Source organism: Lynx canadensis, chromosome F1 (genome assembly GCF_007474595.2).
Source record: "Lynx canadensis isolate LIC74 chromosome F1, mLynCan4.pri.v2, whole genome shotgun sequence".
Taxonomy (NCBI): domain Eukaryota; kingdom Metazoa; phylum Chordata; class Mammalia; order Carnivora; family Felidae; genus Lynx; species Lynx canadensis.
The window spans coordinates 5,301,097-5,326,622 of record NC_044319.2 but is presented as its reverse complement, the minus strand read 5'-3'; the positions used below and the strand labels follow the sequence as shown (position 1 = coordinate 5,326,622).

The window sequence follows — 25,526 nt, the reverse complement described above, 5'->3', positions numbered from 1 at the left end:
CAGTTTTGGTAGTGTGTCTGTTTCTAGGAATTTGTCCATTTCTTCCAGATTGCCCATTTTGTTGGCATATAATTGCTCATAATATTCTCTTATTATTGTTTTTATTTCTGTTGTGTTGGTTGTGATTTCTCCTCTTTCGTTCTTGATTTTACTTATTTGGGTCCTTTCCTTTTTCTTCTTGATCAAACTGGCTAGTGGCTTATCAATTTTGTTAATTCTTTCAAACAACCAGCTTCTGGTTTCATTGATCTGTTCTACTGTTTTTTTAGTTCTGATAGCATTAATTTCTGCTTTAATCTTTATTATTTCCTGTCTTCTGCTGGTTTTGGGTTTTATTTGCTGTTCTTTTTCCAGCTCCTTAAGGCGTAAGGTTAGGTTGTGTATCTGAGATCTTTCTTCCTTCTTTAGGAAGGCCTGGATTGCTATATACTTTCCTCTTATGACCGCCTTTGCTGCGTCCCAGAGGTTTTGGGTTGAGGTACTATCATTTTCATTGACTTCCATATACTTTTTAATTTCTTCTTGAACTGCTTAGTTAGCCCATTCATTCTTTAGTAGGATGTTCTTCAGTCTCCCAGGTATTTGTTACCTTTCCAAATTTTTTCTTGTGGTTGATTTCGAGTTTCATAGCATTGTGGTCTGAAGCTATGCATGGTATGATCTCAATTTTTTTGTTGTTACTTAGGGCTGATTTGCGTCCCAGTATGTGGTCTATTCTGGAGAACATTCCATGTGCACTGGAGAAGAAAGTATATTCTGCTGCTTTAGGATGAAATGTTCTGAATATATCTGTTAAGTCCATCTGGTCCAATGTGTCATTCAAAGCCATTGTTTCCTTGTTGATTTTTTGATTAGATGATCTGTCCTTTGCTGTGAGTGGGATGTTGAAGTCTCCTACTATTATGGTATTACTATCAATGAGTTTCTTGATGTTTGAGATTAATCGACTTATATATTTGGGTGCTTCCACATTTGGCACATAAATGTTTACAATTGTTAGGTCTTCTTGGTCTATAGGCCTCTTGATTATGATATAATGCCCTTCTGTATCTCTTGATACAGTCTTTATTTTAAAGTCTAGATTGTCTGATATAAGTATAGCTACTCCGGCTTTCTTTTGTTGACCATTAGCACGATAGATGGTTCTCCATCCCCTTATTTTCAATCTGTAGGTGTCTTTAGGTCTAAAGTGGGTCTCTTGTAAACAGCATATAGATGGGTCTTGTTTTCTTATCCATTCTGTTACCTTATGTCTTTTGATTGGAGCATTGAGTCCATTGATGTTTAGAGTGAGTACTGAAAGATATGACTTTATTGCCATTATGATGCTTGTAGAGTTGGAGTTTCTGGTGGTGTTCTCTGGTGCTTTCTAATGTTTTGTTGCTTTTGATATATATACACACACACACACACACACACACACACACATATATATATACACACACACACACATACATATACATATTTTCATCTTTTGTCCCCTCAAAGAGTCCCCCTTAATATTTCTTGCAGGGCTGGTTTAGTGGTCACAAACTCCTTTAACTTTTGTTTGGGAAACTTTTTATCTCTCCTTCTATTTTGAATGACAGCCTTGCTGGATAAAGAATTCTTGGCTGCATATTTTTCTGATTCAGCACACTGAATATATCCTGCCACCCCTTTCTGGCCTGCCAGGTTTCTGTGGATAGGTTTGCTACAAGCCTGATCTGTCTTCCCTTGTAGGTTAGGGGCTTTTTTTTCCCTGGCTGCTTTCATGATTCTTTCCTTGCCTGAGTATTTTGTGAATTTGACTATGATATGCCTTGTTGATGGTCGGTTTTTGTTGAATCTTATGGGAGTCCTCTGTGCTTCCTGGATTTTGATGTCTGTGTCTTTCCCCAGGTTAGGAAAGTTTTCCACTATGATTTGCTCACATAACCCTTCTACCCCTATTTCTCTCTCTTCTTCCTCTGGGACCCCTATGATTCTGATGTTGTTCCTTTTTTGAGTCACTGATTTTTTTAATTCTTAAATCATGCTCTTTTGCCTTAATCTCCCTCTTTTTCTCTGCTTCATTATTCTCTATAAGTTTGTCCTCTATATCGCTGATTCTCTGTTCTGTCTCGTCCATCCTTGCTGCCGCTGCATCCATCCATGATTGCAGCTCAGTTATAGCATTTTTAATTTCATTCTGGATATTTTTTACTTATTTTATCTCTGCAGAAAGAGATTCTAATCTATTTTCAACTCCAGCTAGTATTCTTATTATCGTGATTCTAAATTCTGGTTCAGACATCTTGCTTGTGTCTGTGTTGGTTAAATCCCTGGCTGGCATTTCTTCGTGCTCTTTCTTTTGGGGTGAATTCCTTCATTTTGTCATTTTGAAAGGAGAAAAGAAATTAATGAGGTAGAAAAATTGCAATTAAAAAAATTAAAATTAAAAAAATATTAAAATTAAAAATTAAAAACACACCCACACATAAATCGAACAGATGATACTAGATCCTAGGTGTGTTTTGGTCTGGGTGTAGAAAGTGGTTTGACAGATTAGAGAAACAAACAAACAAAAACAAACAAACAAAAAAGGCGGGGGGAGAGAAAAAAATGGAAATCGTTTGAGAATTTGAAAAAATGAATACACTAAAGTAGACTAAAATACACAAAAGTAGAGAATATAGTAGAAAAAATTATAGAAAGATATTTTTAATAAAAATTAAAAATAAATATGAATTTTTTCATTTTCTGTATTTAAGAAAAAAGAAAAGAAATGAAAAAGAGAAAAAAGATTAAAAAAAGAAAAAAGGAGGGGCGCCTGGGTGGCGCAGTCGGTTAAGCGTCCGACTTCAGCCAGGTCACGATCTCGCGGTGCGTGAGTTCGAGCCCCGCGTCAGGCTCTGGGCTGATGGCTCGGAGCCTGGAGCCTGTTTCCGATTCTGTGTCTCCCTCTCTCTCTGCCCCTCCCCCATTCATGCTCTGTCTCTGTCTGTCCCAAAAATAAATAAAAACGTTGAAGAAAAAAAAAAAATTTAAAAAAAAAAAAAAAAGGAAAAAAGGAATCATTTGAAAATTTGAAAAAGTGAATACACTGTAGTAGACTAAAATAAAATAATGGGAGTAAGATAGAATATGAAAAAATTTACATAAAAGCAAAAACTGTAGTAATAAAAATTAAATAAAAATATTTTTAAAAGAAATTGAAAGTGAAAATGAAGTTTTTCTCTTTCTGCATTCAAGAAAAAGAAAAGAAATGAAAAAAAAAGAAAAAAGGAAATTGTTTGAAAATTTGAAAAGGTGAGTACACTGAAGTAGACTAAAATAAAATGATGGAAGTAAAGTAGAATTTGAAAAAATTTACACAAAAGTAAAAAATATAGTAATAAAAATTAAAGACAGATATTTTTAATAAAAATTGAAAATAAAAATGAGTCTTTTCTCTTTCTATATTCAAGAAAAAGAAAAGAATTATAAAAGAGAAAAAGGAGAAAGAGAGAAAAAAATTGAATAGATGAACCTGCTAACTGAAGTAGGACTGAAATTGCTTTGTTTTCCCCTAGAGGTCAGTCCATGTAGCTCTTTATAGTCCATAGCTTAAGCCGGTGGTGAGGTTTGTGTTCTTGAAGAGCAAAGTTGGCCCAGTTGGGCAGGGCTCAGTGTAACAGCTCTGCTCTCCCCTAGATGGCGCTGCTAGCCTACTGGGGTGGATTGTTGTGGTGCTTGTCAGTGCACATGGCACATGCGCGGGAGCGGTGAAAAATGGCGCTGCCCAGCCACCCAGTCTGTTCTCCCGCATCAGCAGTCGTGCGCCAGTCCTCTGTCTTCAGCTCTTGTACACTCCCCACTTTTTCACTCTCCGTGACCAGGCCCAGGCAGTACCTCTCTCCCAAGTTTTGTCTCAGATGTGGCTGTTTTCCCCAGCCCCTTACTTCTGAAGGACTGCGGCTTTGACCCACTCTGCCCCTCTGCAGGAGGGTCTCATCGAGTGGTGGCCTAATGAGCAATGGCTGAATGTTGGCTGCACCCAGGAACACCCACTGGACCCTGCTGTTGCCGGTGCCCTAAGACTGCAGCTAGGTGCCAGCCCGACCCCCCAAAAATTTGCGAGACAGTGTAGCCTCAGCATTTCAGGGACCGTGGAAAATCGCAACACACATCTGACACCAGGCTTCACCCTCAACAACCTTGCCCCTGCACCAGTGAATGTGGCTGCCTTCCAGGGTCTGCTGGGACCAGGTGACTTCAACAGTCTCTACCAAATATCCTTCCATCAATGGAACCGCTTTTCCCCATGTGGCCCGAGAACCTCCCGGACCCCACTCTGTTCCTGGGCATTCACCTTTCCCACCAGAGCACCGCCAGGTATCGAGCTGCGGAGTTGCAGCCTTTGCACTCCCCTAGTTTACAGTCTTAATGGAATTTAAACCCTCTCCTTTCTCCCTTTTTAGTTTAGTCCCTGCGACTGTTTCCAATTTTCTACTTTCTCTCCAGCTGCTTTTGGGGAGGGGTGCTTTTCCCGTATGCTCCCCTCCTCCCCAGTCTCCATCCTCTCTCCACCCACAAAAGCAGTTCCCTACGTTTCGGGGCTTCTTGCTCCCCAAGTTCAGCTCTTCGTGTCACATACCTGCTGAATTCTGTGGTTCAGGTTGTGCAGATTGTTGTGTTAATCTTCCAATTGGTTTTCTAGGTGTGTAGGATGGTTTAGTGTTGGTCTGGCTGTATTTCACGGACGCGAGACCACAAAAAGCTTCCATGCTGTTCTGCCATCTTGGCTTCTCCCCCAGATTGTCTCTTTTATTTTCTTTTATTAATTCTTTTTCTCCCTCCAAAATGACAAAATGAAGGGATTCACCCCAAAAGAAAGAACAGGAAGAAATGACAGCCAGGGACTTAATCAACACAGATATAAGCAAGATGTCTGAACTATAATTTAGAATCATGATAATAAGAACACTAGCTTGGGTTGAAAAAAATATATAATCCCTTTCTGAGGAAATAAAAGAGGTAAAATCAAGTGAGGACTAAATTAAAAACGCTATAACTGAGATGCAATCTTGAATTGATGCCATTGATGAAGCAAAGCAACAAATCAGTGATACAGAAGCCAAAATTATGGAGAATAATGAAGCAGAAAAAGAGAGAGAAACTAAGGCAAAAGAGCACAATATAAGAATTAGAGAACTCAGTGGCTCACTGAAAAGGAATGACATCCAAATCATAGGAGTCGCAGAAGATGAAGAGAGAGAAAAAGGGATAGAAGGTTTATGTGAGCAAATCATAGCAGAAAACTTTCCTAACCTGGGGAAAGACACAGACATCAAAATCCATGAACAGAGAACTCCCATTAGATTCAACAAAAACCAACCATCAACAAGGCATATCATAGTCAAATTCACAAAATGCACAGACAAGGAAATAATTTTGAAAGCAGCAAGGGAAAAAAGTCCTTAACCTACAAGGGAAGACAGATCAGGTTCGCAGTATACCTACCCTCAGAAACTTTATAGTCCATAAAGGAATGACAGGATATATTCAACATGCTGAATCAGAAAGATATGCAGACAAGACTTCTTTATCCAGCAAGGCTGTCATTCAAAATAGAAGAAATAAAGAGTTTTCAGACAAACAAAACCTAAAGGAGTCATGACCACTAAACCAGCCCTGCAAGAATGTCTAAGGGGGACTCTCTGAGGGGAGAAAAGATGAAACAAAACAAAAAAGACCAAAATCAACAAAGACTACAAAGGACCAGAGAACACCACCAGAAACTCCAACTTTACACAATTGCCAACACAACGGCAATAAGTTCATATCTTTCAGTACTCATTCTAAATATCAATAGACTAAGTGCTCCAATCAAGACATATGGTATCAGAATGGATAAGAAAATGACATCCATGTGTATGCTTTTATAAGAGACTATTTTAGACCTTAAGTCACCTTCAGACTGAAAGTGAGGGGATGGAGAACCATCTAACATGCTAATGGTCACGAAAAGAAAGCTGGAGTAGCCATATGTATATCAGACAATCTAGATTTTAAAATAAATATTGTAACAAGAGACAAAGAAGGGCATTCTATCATAATTAAGGGGTCTGTCCACCAAGAAGATCTAACAATTGTAAACATTTATGCCCCAATATGAAAGCACCCAAATATATAAATCAATTAACCACAAACATACAGAAACTCATTGATAATAATACCATCATAGTAGGGGACTTCAACACACCTCGTAGAGCAATGGACAATCATGTAAGCAGAAAATCAACAAGGAAGCCATGGGTTTGAATGACACACTGGACCGGATGGACTTAACAAATATATTCAGAACATTTCATCCTAAAGCAGCAGAATATACATTCTTCTCAAGTGCACACTGAACATCCTCCAGAATAGATCACATACTGGGTCACAAATCAGCCCTCAACAAGTTCAAAAAGATCGAGATCATACCATGCATATTTTCAGACCACAATACTATGAAATTCAAAATCAACCACAAGAAAAAATTTGGAAAGACCACAAATACTTGGAGATTAAAGAACATCCTACTAAAGAATGAGTAGGCTAATCAAGAAATTAAAGAGGAAAGTAAAAAGTACATGGAAGCCAATGAAAATAATACGACAGCCCAAAACCTCTGGGATGCAGCAAAGGCAGTCATAAAAAGGAAGTATAGGGGCGCCTGGGTGGCGCAGTCGGTTAAGCGTCCGACTTCAGCCAGGTCACGATCTCGCGGTGCGTGAGTTCGAGCCCCGCGTCGGGCTCTGGGCTGATGGCTCAGAGCCTGGAGCCTGTTTCCGATTCTGTGTCTCCCTCTCTCTCTGCCCCTCCCCCGTTCATGCTCTGTCTCTCTCTGTCCCAAAAATAAATAAACGTTGAAAAAAAATTTAAAAAAAAAAAAAGGAAGTATATAGCGATACAAGCCTTCCTTAAGAAGGAAGAGAGGTCTCAGATACACAACCTAACCTTACACCTAACGAAGCTGGAAAAAGAACAGCAAATAAAACCCAAAGCCAGCAGAAGACAGGAAATAATAACGAATAGAGCAAAAAATCAGTGCTATCGAAATAAAAAAAAAAAAACAAAAACAGAACAGATCAATGAAGCCAGGAACTGGTTCTTTGAAAGAATTAACAAAATTGATAAATCCCTAGACAGTTTGATCAAAACAAAAAAAAGGAAAGGACCCAAGTAAGTAAAATTAAAAATGAAAGAGGAGAGATAACAACCAACACTGCAGAAATACAAACAATAGTAAGAGAATATTATGAGCAATTATATGCCAATAAATTTGGCAATCTGGAAGAAATGGACAAATTCCTAGAAACATATAAACTACCAAAACTGAAATAGGAAGAAATAGAGAATTCAAACAGACCAATAACTAGCAAAGAAATTGAATTAGTAATCAAAAACCTCCCAAAAAACAAGAGACCAGGACTGGATGGCTTTCCAGGGGAATTTTACCAAACATTTAAAGAGTTAACTCCTACTCTTGTGAAGTTATTCCAAAAAATAGAAATGGAAGGAAAACTTCCAAACTCATTCTATGAGGCCTTGATCCCAAAACCAGACAACAACCCCACTAAAATGGAGAACTATAGACCAGTTTCCTGATGAACATGGATGCAAAAATTCTCAACAAGATACTAGCCAACTGGATCCAACAATGCATTAAAAGAATTATTCACCATGATCAACTGGGATTTATACCTGGGATGCAGGGCTGGTTCAATATCTGCAAAACAATCAATGTGATACATCACATTAATAAAAGAAAGGACAAGAACCACATGATCCTCTCCATAGATGCAGAGAAAGCATTTGACAAAATACAGCATCCTTTCTTGACAAACACCCTGAAGAAAGTAGGGATAGAAGGATCATACCTCAAGATCATGAAAGCCATATATGAAGGACCCACCACTAATATCATCCTCAATGGGGAAAAACTGAGGGCTATCCCCTTAAGGTCAGGAACACGATAGGGATGTCCACTCTCACCACTGTTATTCAACATAGTATTGGAAGTCCTAGCTTCAGCAATCAAACAACTCAAAGAAATTAAAGGCATCCAAATTGGCCAGGAAGAGGTCAAACTTTCACTCTGTGCAGATGACATGATACTCTATATGGAAAACCCAAAATATTTCACCAAAAAACCGCTAGAACTGATTAATGAATTCAGCAAAGTCACAGGATATAAAATCAATGCGAGAAATCGGTTACATTTTTATACACCAATAATGAAATGGCAGAAAGGGGAACCAAGGAATCTATCCCATTTACAATTGCACCAAAAACCATAAAATACCTAGGAATAAACCTAACCAAAGAGGTGAAAAACCTATACACTGAAAACTATAGGAACTTATGAAAGAAACTGAAGAAGACACACACAAAAAAAGGAAAAATATTCCATGCTCATGGACTGGAAGAACAAATATTGTTAAAATGTTGATACTACCCAAAGCAATCTACATAGTCAATACAATCCCTATCAAAATAATAGAACACACAATCCTAAAATTTATATGGAACCACAAAAGACCCCGAATAGCCAATGCAATCCTGAAAAAGAAAACCAAAGCTGGAGGCCTCAGAATTCCAAACTTCAAGATGTACTACAAAGCTGTAATCATCAAGACAGTATGGTACTGGATCAATGGAACAAAATAGAAAACCCAGAAGTGGACCTACAAACATCTGGCCAACTAATCTTTGACAAAGCAGGAAAGAATACCCAATGGAATAAAGACGGTTTCTTCAGCAAATGCTGTTGGGAAAACTGGACAGCAATATGCAGAAGAATGAACCTGGTCCACTTTCTTACACCATACACAATAATAAACTCAAAATGGATGAAAGACATAAACCTAAGACTGAAAGCCATCAAAATCCTAGAGGAGAAAGCAAGCAAAAACCTCTTTGACTATGGCTGTAGCAACTTCTTACTCAACACATCTCCAGATGTTTCCAGAGGCAAGGGAAACAAAAGCAAAAATGAGCTATTGGGACCTCAAATAAAAAGCTTCTGCATGACAAAGGAAACAATCAGCAAAACTAAAAGGCAACCAAAGGAATGGGAGAAGTTTGCAAATGGTATACCAGATAAAGGGCTATTATCCCAAATCTACAAAGAACTTATCAAACTCAACACCCAAAAAACAAATAATCCAGTGAAGAAATGGGCAAAAGACATGAATAGACACTTCTCCAAAGAAGACATCCAGATGGCTAACAGACACATGAGAAAATGCTCAACATTACTCATCATCAGAGAAATACAAATCAAAACCACAATGAGATACCACCTCACACCTGTTAGAATGGCTAACATTAACAACTCAGGCAACAACAGATGTTGGCGTGGATGTGGAGAAAGGAACCCTTTTGCGTTGCTGGTGGGAATGCAAATTAGTGCAGCCACTCTGGAAAACAGTATGGAGGTTCTTCAAAAAATTAAAAATAGAACTACCTTACAACCCAGCAATTGCACTACTATGTATTTATACAAAGAATACAGGTGTGTTGTTTTAAAGGGGCACATACACCCCAATGTTTATAACACTGCTATCGACAATGGCCAACGTATGAGAAGATCCCAAATGTCCATTGACAAATGAATGGATAAAGAAGATGTGGTTTAGGGGCACCTGGGTGGCTCAGTCAGTTGAGCGTCTGACTTCGGCTCAGGTCATGATCTCACAGCTTGTGAGTTCAAGTACCGCGTTGGGCTCTGTGCTGATGGCTCAGAGCCTGGAGCCTGCTTCGGATTCTGTGTCTCCCTCTCTCTCTGCCCCTCTGCAGCTCACACTCTGTCTCTCTCTCTTTCAAAAATAATAAAATATTTGAATATAATAGTAATACACACACACACACACACACACACACACACACACAATGGAGTAATACTTGGCAATCAAAAAGAATGAAATCTTGCCATTTGCAACTCCGTGGATGGAACTAGAGTATATTATCCTAAGCAAAATTAGTCAGTCAGAGAAAGACAAATATATGACTTCACTCACATGTGGAATTTAAGATACAAAGCAGATGAGCATAAGGGAAGGGAAGCAAAAATAATATAAACACTGGGAGGGGGACAAAACATAAACTCTTAAATACGGAGAACAAACTGAGGGTTGCTGGAGGGATTGTGGGTGGAGGGATGGGCTAAATGGGCAAGAGGCATTAAGGGGGACACTTGGTGGGATGAGCACTGGGTGTTCTATGTAGGGGAAAATCACTGGATTCTACTCCTGAAATCATTATTGCACTATATGCTAACTAACTTGGATGTAAATTAAAAAAAAAAACTCTTAAGAAAATATTTTGTTGTTATTTAGAATTCAGTGCTGTTTTCTGAATTTGAGATAGTTGATCAAGATTTTCTAATTATACATAACTAAATACATATCTAATACTTTATACATTATAATGTATAATGTAATCTAATACTTTATACATTATAATGTATTTAATTATAAAAATTAAATAAATTAATATGAATTTATATTTATAAATATAAATATAAAAGTGAATAAATGTAATTAAATATATATTTAAAGGCTTTAATAAACATGTATGTAGAATTTATATGAATTGCCATCTTGGGTGTTTTTCTCAGCGTCTTTTACCTTCAGAGGTGAAATTTCTTAGGAACTTTTATGTATTAAGAAAAAATATCCAAAACTTAGAAATAAGGCAGAAAGATGACTGCATGTTCTTTCAGTGTCATATTAGGGCACTATCTAACAGCCCACTCCAGGATCCCTTAAATATTTAAAAGAAAGTACTTTTTAAAAAAATTATGTAAAATATACAGAAACATTTATCATTTTAGTAACTATTTTAAGTGTACAGTTTAGTGGCATTAAGTACATTCCTATGGTTGTGCTTCCGTCTCTAAGAATTTCACAACTCTAAATACCTTATATAAGTGGAATCATATAGCATTTGGTTTTTTTGTGACTGATTACTTCACTTAGCATGATATAGTCGAGGTTCATCCATGTTGTAGCGTGTGTCAGAATTTTTCTTCTTTTTAAGGCTAAATAATGTTCCATTGTATGCACAGCAAAGGAAACAACAAAACTAAAAGGCAATCTACTGAATGGAAGAAGATATTTGCAAATGACATATCTAATAAAGGGTTAGTATCAAAATATATTGAAAAAAACTTAGGCAACTCAACACACATAAAAAACAAATAATCCAACTTAAAAAATGGGTAGAAGACATAAACAGACATTTCTCCAAAGAAGACAGACAGATTGCCCTCAGACCCATGAAAAGAATCTCAAGATCACTCATCATCAGGGAAATGAAAATCAAAAGCACCATGAGATATCACCTCACATCAGTCAGAATGGCCAAAATAAAAAACACAAGAAACAACAAGTTTTGGTTACTGTGGAGAAAAAGAAACACTTGTACGCTACTGGCAGGAATGCAGACTGGTGCAGCCCCTGTGGAAGACAATATGGAGGTTTCTCAAAAAATTAAAAATAGAAATACCCTATGATCCAGCAATCTCACTACTGGGTATTTGCCCAGAGAATACAAAAACAGTAATCCAAAGAAATATATGCATCCCCATGTTTACTAATGGGATGTATACATCTCATATCTTCCTTATGCATTCATCAGTTGATGGACGTTTATGTTGTTTCCATAATTTGGCTATTGTAAATAATGATGCAGTAAACATAGGAATATATATATATATATATATATATATATATATATATATGTACGTATTATGTATATATGACTATTATATGTGAATATTGCTCAGCCATAAAAAGAATGAAATCTTGCCATTTGCAGTGACAATGGATGTCCCACTTGTTTAATTTTGATTTTGTTTTTGTGCTATATCACATCACAAAAAAGTCAATGCCAAGACCCACATCAAGAAAATTGTTTCCTATGTTTTCTTCTAGGAGTTTTATAATTTCAGATCTTACATTTAATATTTTAATCAATTCTGAGTTAATTTTTGTGAGTAGTGTAAGATCGGGATCTAGTGTCATTCTTTTACTAATGAATATCCAATTTTCCCCAGCACCATTTACTGAAGAGACTGTCTTTTCTCCACTGAGTGTTCTCAGCTCCTTTGTCAAGTACTACTTGATTGCATATGCTTGGGTTTATTTCTGGACTTTCAATTCTGTTCCAGTGATCTTTCTGTTTTTTATGCCACTGCCATACTGTTTTTAAATTTTTTTTTTTCAATGTTTATTTATTTTTGGGACAGAGAGAGACAGAGCATGAACGGGGGAGGGGCAGAGTGAGAGGGAGACACAGAATCGGAAACAGGCTCCAGACTCCGAGCCATCAGCCCGGAGCCTGACGCGGGGCTCGAACTCACGGACCGCGAGATCGTGACCTGGCTGAAGTCGGACGCTTAACCGACTGCGCCACCCAGGCGCCCCATGCCATACTGTTTTGATTACTATAGCTTTATAACATATTTTGAAATCAGGAAGTGTGATGCCTCCTGCTTTATTCTTCTTTCTCAGGATTAACTTGGCTATTCAGAATCTTTTTTGGTTCCATATAAATTTTAGCATTTTTCTTTCTACCTCTGCAGAAAAATGTCATTGAACTCTCGATAAGGATTACACTGAATCTATAGATGACTTTTGGTAATATAGACATTTTAACCATATTAATTCTTCTAATCCATGAACACAGAAATACCTTTTCATTTATTTGTGTCTTCTTCAGTTTCTCTCATCAATGTTTTGTAATTTCAGAGTACTAATCCTTCACCTCCTTGGTTAATTTTATTCCTAAGCATTTCATTGTTTTGATACTATTGTAAATGAGATCATTTTCTTTATTTCTTTTAAGGCAATTTATTATTGGTATATAGAAATACTACTGATTTTGTATTTTAATTTTGTATCCTGCAACTTTAATAACTTGATTAGATCTAATAAGGTTTGTTTTTGTTTTTGTTTTTGTTTTTTTGTGGTATTTTAGGATTTTCTATATACATCATATCATCAGCTAACAGACACAATTTTACATTTTCCTTTCCAATTCTGATGCCTTTTTTTTTCTTGCCTGATTTCTCTGGTTAGGACTTCCAGTACTGTGTTGAATAAGAGTGGTGAGGATAGAAACCCTTGTCTTGTTCCTAATATTAGAGGAAAAGCTGAGTATGATGTTAGCTGTGCTGTGGTCTTGTCATATATTGCCTTTGTTATGTATCTTCTATATGTAATTTGTAAAAGAGTTTTAGCATAAATGGGTGTTTTATCATAAATGTTTTTTCTGTGTCTACTGAGATAATCATGATTTTTGTCTTTCATTCTATTAATGTGATGTAAGTCATTTATTGATTTGCATATGTTGAACCATCCTTGTTTTCCAGGGTTAAATCCCACTTGATCATTATGTATGATCTTTTTAATATGCTATTGAATTTGCTAGTATGTTATTGAGAATTTTTTGCATCTATATTCATCAGGGATATTGGGCTATAATTTTTTCTTCTGGTAGTGTCCTTTTCTGGCTTTGTAAAATGAGTTTGGGACCATTCCCTTCTCTTTGATTTTTTGGAAGACTTTGAGAAGGACAGGTATTACGTCTTCTTAAAGTTTATCAGTAAAGCCTTTATTTTTAATAACAGTCACCTTTCAGGTTTGACCAGCAAACCCTGGGGTGGTGGATGACAGAGTACTCCAGACTCCTGAATCAGAGAAAGGAGAGAGCAAGGGGGCCAAGCGCTCTAGTGGCAATGGCCCCAAGCAAAGCTCTTCTCCAAGCAAAGTTTTTATTGAGAATCTTATTAGTACATTTCAAGAGGTACAGGGGAAAGGAATGTGTAGTTTCAAAAGCAGGAACAAAGCATACTAAAAAACTATCAGGGGAACAGTACAATCAGGGCAGTGACGTGCAGACAGGCAAAGGGAACATGACGGGGGCAGTATATATGTCATAGGAAGGGGGTTGTTTTAATACTTTAGATTAAGCATCTACAGAGTGGAGAAACATGTTGATCCACAGGCAAGGTCAGGCTGCCTTCAGCCTTGAAGTTTCAAAGGAGACCCAGTTTTGCTTGTCTCTTTGCTGCTTCTCAACCAGCCATTTCCCAGACTGCAAACACTCCTTACTTACATCTTAGCCAGGCAAGCTCTATGAACTTCCAAGGTCATCCTAATGGATGTGAGGTTATATCTCACCATGGTTTTGATTTGCATTTCCCTAATGATTAATGATGTCGAGTATCTTTTCACATGTCTATTGGCTATTTGTATAATTTTCTCTGGATAAATGCTATTCAAGTCCTTTGCCTGTTTTTTAACTGTTTTTGTTGTTGTTGAGTTTTAGACATTCACTATATATTCTGTATATTAATCCCTTGTATGTGATATGCAAGTACTTTCTTCCATTCTATGTGTTGCCATTTTACTCTATTGATAGTGTCTTTTGATGCAAAAAGTCTTAAATTTCAAAGACTTCCAATTTGTCTATTTTTCCTTTAGTTGCCTGTGCCTTTGGAGTCATACCCAAGAAATCAATGCCAAATCCAATGTCATGAAGGTTTCTGTCTGTTTTCTTCTAAGAATTTTATAGTTTCAGCTTTTATGTTTAAAGAATGCACTATTGATATGCATAACAACTTGAATGATGCTGAGTTAAAAAGCCGATTTCAAGTGTTGTATATTGTATGATTCCATTTATAGGATATTGTTTTAATGTTTATTTATTTATTTTGGGAGAGAGAGATCACAATCAAGGAGAAGGGGCAGAGAGAGAGAGATAATCCCAATCAGGCTCCATACTGTCAGCAAAGAGCCCAATGTGGGGCTCAATCCCACAAACCATGAGATGGTGACCTGAGCTGAAATCAAGAATTGGATGCTTAACCAACTGAGCCACCCATGTGCCCCCTTTGATAGCAGCACTTTCAAAAGTAGCCAAATTATGGAAAGAGCCTAAATGCCCATCAACTGATGAGTGGATAAAGAAATTGTGGTTTATATATACAATGGAATACTACTTGGCAATGAGAAGGAATGAAATATGGCCTTTTGTAGCAATGTGGATGGAACTGGAGAGTGTTATGCTAAGTGAAATAAGTCATATAGAGAAAGACAGATACCATATGTTTTCACTCTTATGTGGATCCTGAGAAACTTAACAGAAGACCATGGGAGAGGGGAAGGGGAAAAAAAAAAAAGTAAGAGAGGGAGGGAGTCAAACCATAGGAGACTGTTAAAAACTGAGAATAAACTGAGGGTTGATGGGGGGTGGGAGGGAGGGGAAAGTGGGTGATGGGCATTGAGGAGGACACCTGTTGGGATGAACACTGGGTGTTGTATGGAAAACAGTTTGACAATAAATTTCATATTAAAAAATAAATAAATAAAGACAATGTTGTTCCAGAATCAAAAAAAAAAAAAAAAAAAGAAGAAGAAGAAGAAGATTTTAGAGGTGACAAAACTGTAATCATTGAAAACAGATAAGTGATTGCCAAAAGTCAGAGTTAGCAGGCAGTTATGACTCTTAAGAGTTAACATGATGGGGTTTCTTCTTTGTAATGGAACAGTTCTACCATCTATATTTTATAACAGTTCTATATTGTGGTGACGGTTACATAAATCTAGACATGTGATAAAATTTCACAGAACTATATAAAAAAAAGAGCACCTGTAAAACAGAATGGAGAAATCTTAATAAGATTCATACCTGAGTGAATAGTGCTGCCTCCTCAATTTCCTGGGTTTTGACAATGCACTAAGATTATATAAAGCTATTGTCATTGGGGAAAGCTAACTCCTTGTGAGTCAAACTATTTCAAAATAAAATAGTTATATTTATATTTTAAAATTTCTTTAACATTTGCCCATTGTACTAAAAGTAAAATCCAAACTATTTTCCAAACCTACGATGCTTAGCATGATGTGGCCTCTGCCTATCTTTTATCTAACCTTTTCCTGCACTATTTTCTCTCTTACTACTTTCTAGCCATTATCTCTCTTTCAATTCCTCAACCATAATAATTCCTCTCCCACCTCAGAGCCTCTGTGACTCCTGTTCATTCTGTCTGGAGCACTCCACTCACAACTACATTGCAAAAGAACTATATTCTCTTCTAGCTTGTGAGATTTTTTTTCTACTTTATTCATTCAACAAACACTTACAAACACAGGTTTAGGAGGCAGAAACCTCAAGGCATCATCAGTGCAGTTTTAGACACATTGGTTTGAAGTGTTTGCAAGACAAGCAAAATCATTGTTAAAAATCTAGTCAGGTACATTGATACTGAACTAGATACAAAATTTGGGATCTGGGCCATAGAATTTGAGCGTTTTTATGGAAACTGAATGATACTTGAAGCCATGCGATTGAACAAGATTCCCTAGGAAGAGAATGTACTATGAGAAGGGTACTGGGAGGAAGAGAATCTGGGACCAAGATCAGGGGATCTCCAACAGCAAGGAGTGAACGGTAACATGGAAGCCGAGTAAGAGAGTGTTTCCAAGGGGAGACTAGTCAATAGTCCAATGTGTCAAATGCTGCTGAAAACTCAGATGAGATAAACAAAAAGTATGTTAAGTTTCAAAACGTGTAAAACCATATACTGATGTTATAACTAGAAAAATACTTTTAAAAACAATAATGCAAAGTTTGACATCACCATAGTGAAGTTTGTTCTGTCATAGATTCCTAATAGTAAAGTGAACTGGCATGGTCCTTTTAGAAATCGTTTCAAGAATATGCATCAAGAATGTTTAAAGGATTCATAGCTTGTGACCCAATAATCCCATTTCCCAGAATCTCATCAAAAGAAATAGTCCTAACTGAAAAAACTGTACCACTGATGATATCCATGGCAATAATATTTATAATAGTGAAAGAATAAAGTTACCTAAATGTCCAATAGGGGAGTGTTAAGTCAATGCTGATAATCACTTAACTGAATATCATGCTATCATTAAAAAGGATGTTTATATAGACTTCCAGTTAAATAACATGGATACATAATAGTAGCCTTCATTTGGTAAATTCTAAGAAATATAATAAATGTGTTTTTATATATTTATAATTTCTATATGTTAATTTTTGCCATATTTATAAAACTATCTTTAATGACCATGAATTATATCCTCTTAATGAAAAAACCTGTTTTTAAGCTTGTTTGCAGGATTGTCTTAATTTTTCTTAGCCTATCCTTTTTTCTATTATTTTTTGTATATGTCACTTATTATATTTTATTCCTATCTTATTCTTTGCTACATTTATTCCCTTCCTTTCCTTTGCAGTTATATTAAAGACAGTTGTATTGTATTTAAAATTCTGAATAGTGAATATAATTTTCTGGAATGAAACTTAAAATATCCATTATTATTTACCACACAAACCTATATTTCTCTATCAAAACCAGTGAATGTGTATGCTTTGGAGGCCCTAAGGACCTGACCACGTTCACTCTCAAAATTAGGTTAAATCCTATTAGATAATCCCGTATGAATACACCCTGATGCTCATCATAGCAATCTCAAAGGCTCCTTTGTTTGTGGCTGACATTTCTAGGAAATTAACTGGAGCATTACTGGAGGATTAGGGCAGAAGGAAGCCATGGAATTTTGGACTGGCTGTCATTATCTGATATTTTATTCTAGGCATTTCCCATAATGAAACCATTGCCTCTATTCCAAAAATACCTATTAGGAAAAATTCCAGGAAGTTCAACTTCTCTTTCAATCTCATTAGAAAAAGAAGCAGCAAGTCAGATCTATTGTTATACTAAGAGAAGTTTTCTTAAAGCCTCCAGATGTCATTTGAAACCTACCTTGAAAGAGGGTGTTGTTTTGAAGTCAGATTCGTATAGAAATAATTCTAACAGATTAGTTTAGAAACTCCATTATGTATGTCATTAAAGTTAAGACATAATGTATTTAAAGGTTCCCATACTCTCAATTCATTCAGGAATCTGATTATGTATATTATTTTCAACACGTTGGAAAGGGTATTGTAACTTCTTTTTAATTCATAAAGTTCAATGGGAGAAGAAGCATTATGATAGAAAAAACCTGATCTTGAAAATGTGGTAAATCTATAAATATAAATAGTGTCTTAGCTAAAATAACAAATTCGGTACATCATGATATAATTTCAGAATAATTTTGTCTATGAAAAGTAAAAAGAGGAATTTTTTTGTTGTTTTACAGAATTCCATAATACTTAGCAAGCAGTTGGCCACTTTGGGACAGAAGCCTACCATATTTACAAGTCTGCAGAGAAAGGTTTATTTTCCAGAGAGTAAAATGAAGAATGGGTATTTAATTTTAAAACTTTGAAATTAAAGCATTAATTTTAATTTAATTTGTTTTAAAACTTCATACATAAATTTTGTTTTAAATTTTGTAAAGTGACTACCAGAAATTTAAAGTAAACAAAATTCTAAATACCTGGTGAAATTTCATGGAATAATCTTATGTGTAATTGCCAAGTAGCTTCTTTCATGATACACACAAAAAATTGCGATAATCAGAACTGGTTACCAACTTAGAAAATGCCAGTCACACTTCTTGATTATAGTTTTATAATTTCATATTAATAGCTAAACTTTAGTCCAAGTTTAGCCTTGGATGTTGGCAAATCCTGTCAATATCTCAAAACGTTTCCTGGCAATTCAGAAAAGCGAACCACAGTGGTTTAACTGATGCCAAAATCATTACCACCATCAGTACACATAGACACAACAAATTCTACCTGAGGGATAAAATCTGTTACAGTTAAAGTTATTTAGTAGGTGACCATGGGGTTTAGACAGCCTTTCTTAGTCTATTACCACTAGGCACAGGGCAAGGTGCTTATAACTAAAACATACAATTCCTGCCCTCAATGACCTTACGTTGATTGGGGAGACAAGGAAGCAAATAGACATTATGATAGAGGTGAACCCAGGAGAAATGGAACAGAGGGTGCACAAACGAAGGTTTGAATAAAAGGGAATCAAGGAGGACTTTCCTAAAGAGGTGAAATCTGCATTATTGAAAAGAAATAAAAGTTAGTCAATTGAGGGAACATTCCAGAGAGGCAACATATACAAGGGCCTTTGAGCAGAGACCCGAGAAAGCAGAAAGCAATGCATTTCAGACGATGCAAAGAAGTTGAGTTCGTGAGTAAAGGGTGACATTCAGAGAAGATATTTTTTAAACATCATAATAATCTGGGGCTAAAATTCCTGCTGATTTTGTAAAACTTTGAGAGTTAGGAGAAACCGTCATTATAAAACCTACCAAAGGCTTGTCTGATATAGCCGGCAGGTAGGAAGTTGTAGGTACCGTTTGTTTCTTTCCTACTGTCAACAGCTCTGTGGAGCTTCATCTATCACATGATTCACCCTTTTAAAGTGTGCAGTTCAATGGCTTTTAGTATATCTGCGGAGTTGTGCAACTATCACCACTGCTTGATTCTAGGACACCTTTATCAACTCAAAAAGAAACCCTATTCCCTCCTCCTCCCAGTCCTTGGTACTATTAATCTATTTTCTGTCTCTACGATTTGCCTATTTTGGCTATTTCATGTCAAGAATCCTGCAATACATAGTCTTTTGTGACTGGCTTCTTTCAGTTAGCATAACGTTCTCAGGGTTCATCCATGTTGTCGCATGTATCAGTATTCCATTCCTAAAAAGGAACAAAATTTGCCAAATATTATTCCATTCTATGGATAGATCAACTTTTTAAAACATTCATTCTTCAGTTGATGGAGATTTGGGTGTTTTTTTTTCCACTTTATTTTTTTTTTTTTAATTTTTTTTTTCAACGTTTATTTATTTTTGGGACAGAGAGAGACAGAGCATGAACGGGGGAGGGGCAGAGAGAGAGGGAGACACAGAATCGGAAACAGGCTCCAGGCTCCGAGCCATCCTCCCAGAGCCTGACGCGGGGCTCGAACTCACGGACCGCAAGATCGTGACCTGGCTGAAGTCGGACGCCCAACCGACTGCGCCACCCAGGCGCCCCTTTTTTCCACTTTAGAGCTATTATGAATAATGCTGCTGTGAACATTTACTTACAAGTCTTTGTGTAGACCTAATGTTTTTATTTCTCCGGAGTGTGTGCCTAGGATCGAAATTGTGAGTCATATGGTATCTAATTTCAGAGAAATTACTTTGTATGATTTCAGTCTTCTTATATGTATTGAGGATTGTTTTATGGCCTAACGTACAGTCTGTCCTGGGGAATTTTCTATGTCCATTTGTGAAGAATGGATGGTCCACTGTTGTTGGGTGGACTGTTCTGTAGACGTCTGTTAGGTCTGTTGATATATAGGGTTGTTTAGGTGTTCAGTTTCTTTGTTGGTAGTCTGCTAGTTGTTGTATCCATTATTTAAGGTGGTATATCAAAGTCTCCGACTATTTCCCCCTTCATTCTGTCAGTTTTTACTTCATGTGTTTTGGGTCTCTGTTGTCAGATGACAACGTATATGTTTATAATTATTATACTTTCCTGATAGAAGACAGACTCTTGACATTATAAAATGTTCCTCTTTACTTTTGTAGCTTGCTCAAAGTTACTCAAAGTTGCTTTTGTTTGCTCAAAGTTATTTTCTCTAATGTTAGTATAGCCGGTCCAGCTTTCTATGCCTGCCTTTGCATAATATATTTTTTCTACCATTTACTTTGAACAAATTTGTATTTTGGAAACTTAAATGCATCTCCTATGGACAACATATAGTTGGAACTTATTTTGTTATCAGTCTGATAATCCCTGCCATTTCGTTGGACTGTTCAGTCTGCTCACATTTAATGTTATTACTGATAGAGTTGGATTTATGTCTGCCATTTTATTTTTACTTCCTATATTTCTCATGTCTTTTTTGTTCCTCTGTTTTGCCTTTATTGTTTTCTACTGGAAAAATGAGAACACTTACATTGCACAACAAATTTGAAGGATAATTTTACATTATCACACAATGTTAAAGATGCACATGCCAATAGTTTGCCATTTCAATAACAGTGTATATTCTACAGAAATTCATGCATAAGTACCAGGAGATGCATGTATTTGCAGCAGAATTGTTATAAATAAATTTTACAAATACAACATTGAATGAAAAAAGCAAGTCACAGAATAAAAACACAATGATTCCATCTAGATAAGGTGCAAAGCTTGAAAAATCAAAGAATATATTGCTTAATAATACATATATGTGGTAAACTGGTTTTATAAAAGATGAGAATTGACTTTTGTGTATTAACCTTATATCCTGCAACTTGCTATCATTGGTTATTAGTTCTAGGATTTTTTTGTTTGTTCTTCGGAATTTACTTACTTAGACAATCATGTTCTCTACAAATAAAGAACATTTTATTACTTCCTTCTCAGTCCTGTACGCCTTTTATTTCATTGTCTTATCTTACTATGGTAGCTAGTACTTCCAGTGTGATATTGAATAGGAGTGGTAAGAGGAGACATTGTTGCCTTGTTCTTAGGAGGAATGGATCTAGCTTCTCACCATTAAGTGTTTTGCATGGTTTTTTGTAGATGTTCCTTTATCAAGATGAGGAAGTCCCCCTCCATTGCTTGCTTAGCTGAGAGTCTTTGTCATGAATGGGTGTGAGATTTTTGTCAAATGCTTTTTTTGCATCTACGGATGTGATTATACACTTTTTATTTTTTAACCTGTTGATGTGATGGATTATATTAATTGATTTTTAATACTGAACCAGCCTTGCATAACTGGAATAAATCCCATCTGGTCATGGATCTGAAACTTTTCCAGTAATGTCAAAGGATCTGTAACTTTTCCTGTAGTATCTTTATCTAGTTTAAGTATTAGGGTATCTGGTTTTCTCTGTTGTTCTTCTATTCTTCTGTTTTCAATTTACTGATTTCCATTGCAATCTTTTTCTTCTGTTTGATTTAGGTTTATATTGCTTTTTTCCCTCTAGTTTTCTAAGGTGGAAGCTTACAGTATTGATTTTAGGTCTTTCTTCTTTTCTAAATATGCATTTAATGCCATACATTTCCCTCTAAGCCTTGCTTTCACTGAAGCCCCCAAAGTTTGGTAAGTTGTATTTTTTTCATTTGTTCAAAACACTTTTTCACTTGCATTTCGTTCAAAATATTTTTAAATTTCAGTTCAGATTTCTTCCTTAACCGATGTGTTATTTAGAAGTGCTTAATCTCCAAATCTTTGGGGATTTTTTCCAGTTATCTTTCTGTTATTGAATTCTAGCTTAATTATGTAGTATTTTAAGTACATACTTTGTATAATTTCTATTTTTTAAAATTTCTCAGGTGTGTCTTGTGACCCAAGATATGGGGTGTCATGGTGAATGATCCCTGAGAACTGGAGAAGAATGTATATTCTGCTGTTGCTGGATGAGATATTCTTTATTTGTCAATTAGATACACTTGATAAATGGTGCTGTTCAGTTCAGTTATGTCCTTACTAATTTTCTGCCTGCTGGATCTGTCAATTACTGAAAGGAGGTTGTTGTTGTTGTTGTTGTTGTTAATGTTTATTTATTTTTGAGAGCGAAAGAGAGACAGAACATGAGCAAGGGAACGGCAGAGAGAGGGAGACACAGAATCCGAAGCAGGCTCCAGGCTCTGAGCTGTCAGCACAGAGCTCGAGGCAAGGCTCAAACCCACAAACTGAAAGATAATGACCTGAGCTGAAGTCAGTTGCTTAACCAACTGAGCCACTAGGCGGCCCCTGAAAGAGGAGTTCTGAATCTCTAACCACACTAGTGGATTTTTCTACTTCTTGTGGTTCAATATTGTTCAGTAAGGCATACATGTGGCAAAACTAATTTTTATTTTTTTTTTCCGTGACAGAATGTCAGATTTATTCAAAGATGTTTACCACATTCCTTTCTCTGTTCTGTATATTATGCTAGACATTATAAGAAACACAGCAAATAGTATGATGCCATTCTTGTCCTTAGGAGATTATAGTAAAGAGAAAGCATTTATTCATATATGTATAATTTTTTAATATGAAATTTATTGTCAAATTTGTTTCTATACAACACCCAGTGCTCATCCCAAAAGGTGCCCTCCTCAATACCCATCACCCACCCCCTCCCTCCCACCCCCCATCAACCCTCAGTTTGTTCTCAATTTTTAAGAGTCTCTTATGCTTTGGCTCTCTTCCTCTCTAACCTCTTTTTTTTTCTTCCCCCCCCCCATGGTCTTCTGTTACGTTTCTCAGGATCCACATAAGAGTGAAAACATATGGTATCTGTCTTTCTCTATATGAATTATTTCACTTAGCATCACACTCTCCAGTTCCATCCACGTTGCTACAAAAGGACATATTTCATTCTTTCTCATTGCCACGTAGTACTCCATTGTGTATATAAACCACAATTTCTTTATCCATTCATCAGTTGATGGACATTTAGGCTCTTTTCATAATTTGGCTATTGTTGAGAGTGCTGCTATAAACATTGGGGTACAAGTGCCCCTATGCATCAGCACTCCTGTATCCCTTGGGTAAATCCCTAGCAGTGCTATTGCTGGGTCATAGGGTAGGTCTATTTTTAATTTTTTGAGGAACCTCCACACTTTTTCCAGAGCGGCTGCACCAATTTGCATTCCCACCAACAGTGCAAGAGGGTTCCCGTTTCTCCACATCCTCACCAGCATCTATAGTCTCCTGATTTGTTCATTTTATCCACTGTGACTGGTGTGAGGTGGTATCTGAGTGTGGTTTTGATATGTGTTTCCCTGATGAGGAGCGACGTGGAGCATCTTTTCATGTGCCTGTTGTCCATCCGGATGTCTTCTTTAGAGAAGTGTCTATTCATGTTTTCTGCCCATTTCTTCACTGGATTATTTGTTTTTCAGGTGTGGAGTTTGGTGAGCTCTTTATAGATTTTGGATACTAGCCCTTTGTCCGATATGTCATTTGCAAATATCTTTTCCCATTCCGTTAGTTGCCTTTTAGTTTTTTTGATTATTTCCTTTGCTGTGCAGAAGATTTTTATCTTCATGAGGTCCCAATAGTTCATTTTTGCTTTTAATTCCCTTGCCTTTGGGGATGTGTCAAGTAAGAAATTGCTGTGGCTGAGGTCAGAGAGGCTTTTTCCTGCTTTCTTCTCTAGGGTTTTGATGGTTTCCTGTCTCACATTCAGGTCCTTTATCCATTTTGAGTTTGTTTTTGTGAATGGTGTAAGAAAGTGGTCTAGTTTCATCCTTCTGCATGTTGCCATCCAGTTCTCCCAGCACCATTGGTTAAAGAGACTGTCTTTTTTCCATTGGATATTCTTTCCTGCTTTGTCAAAGATTAGTTGGCCATACTTTCGTGGGTTTAGTTCTGGGGTCTCTATTCTATTCCCTTGGTCTATGTGTCTGTTTTTGTGCCAATACCATGCTGTCTTGATGATTACAGCTTTGTAGTAGAGGCTAAAGTCCGGGATTATGATGCCTCCTGCTTTGGTCTTCTTCAAAATTACTTTGGCTATTCGGGGCCTTTTGTGTTTCCATACAAATTTAGGATTGCTTGTCCTAGCTTCCAGAAGAATGCTGGTGCAGTTTTGATTGGGATTGCATTGAATGTGTAGATAGCTTTGGGTAGTATTGACATTTTAACAATATTCTTCCAATCCATGAGCATGGAATGTTTTCCCATTTCTGTGTATCTTCTTCAATTTCCTTCATAAGCTTTCTATAGTTTTTAGCATACAGATCTTTTACATCTTTGGTTAGGTTTATTCCTAGGTATTTTATGCTTCTTGGTGCAATTGTGAATGGGATCAGTTTCTTTATTTGTCTTTCTGTTGCTTCATTATTAGTGTATAAGAATGCAACTGATTTCTGTACATTGATTTTGTATCCTGCGACTTTGCTGAATTCGTCTATCAGTTCTAGCAGACTTCTGGTGGAGTCTATCGGATTTTCCATGTATGATACCATGTCATCTTCAAAAAGTGAAAGCTTAACTTCATATTTGCCAGTTTTGATGCCTTTGATTTCCTTTTGTTGTCTGACTGCGGATGCTAGCACTTCCAACACTATGTTAAACAACAGCGGTGAGAGTGGACATCCTTGTCGTGTTCCTGATCTCAGGGGGAAAGCTCTCAGTTTTTCCCCATTGAGAATGATATTAGCTGTGGGCTTTTCATAAATGGCTTTTATGATGTTTAAGTATGTTTCTTGTATCCCAACTTTCTCGAGGGTTTTATTAAGAAAGAATGCTGAATTTTGTCAAATGCTTTTTCTGCATTGATTTTACAGGATCATATGCTTCTTTTCTTTTATTAATGTGATGTATCACATTGATTGATTTGCAAATGTTGAACCAACCCTGCAGCCCAGGAATGAATCCCACTTGATCATGGTGAATAATTCTTTCTATATGCTGTTGAATTCGATTTGCTAGTATCTTATTGAGAATTTTTGCATCCATATTCATCAGGGATATTGGCCTGTAGTTCTCTTTTTTTGCTGGATCTCTGTCTGATTTGGGAATCAAAGTAATGCTGGCTTAATAGAATGAGTCTGGAAATTTTCCTTCCTTTTCTATTTTTTGGAACAGCTTGAGAAGGATAGGTATTATCT

The 25,526-nt window shown here is 36.6% G+C and overlaps 1 protein-coding gene across 1 annotated transcript in view; it reads left to right on the top strand.

The window, feature by feature from the left end:
* CATSPERE (catsper channel auxiliary subunit epsilon) overlaps positions 1-25,526 on the top strand; it is a 197,729-nt gene that overhangs the window by 88,791 nt on the left and 83,412 nt on the right. Inside the window, 1 exon segment of the mRNA XM_032591870.1 lies at positions 18,174-18,280. Coding sequence (XP_032447761.1) covers positions 18,174-18,280 — 107 coding nt within the window.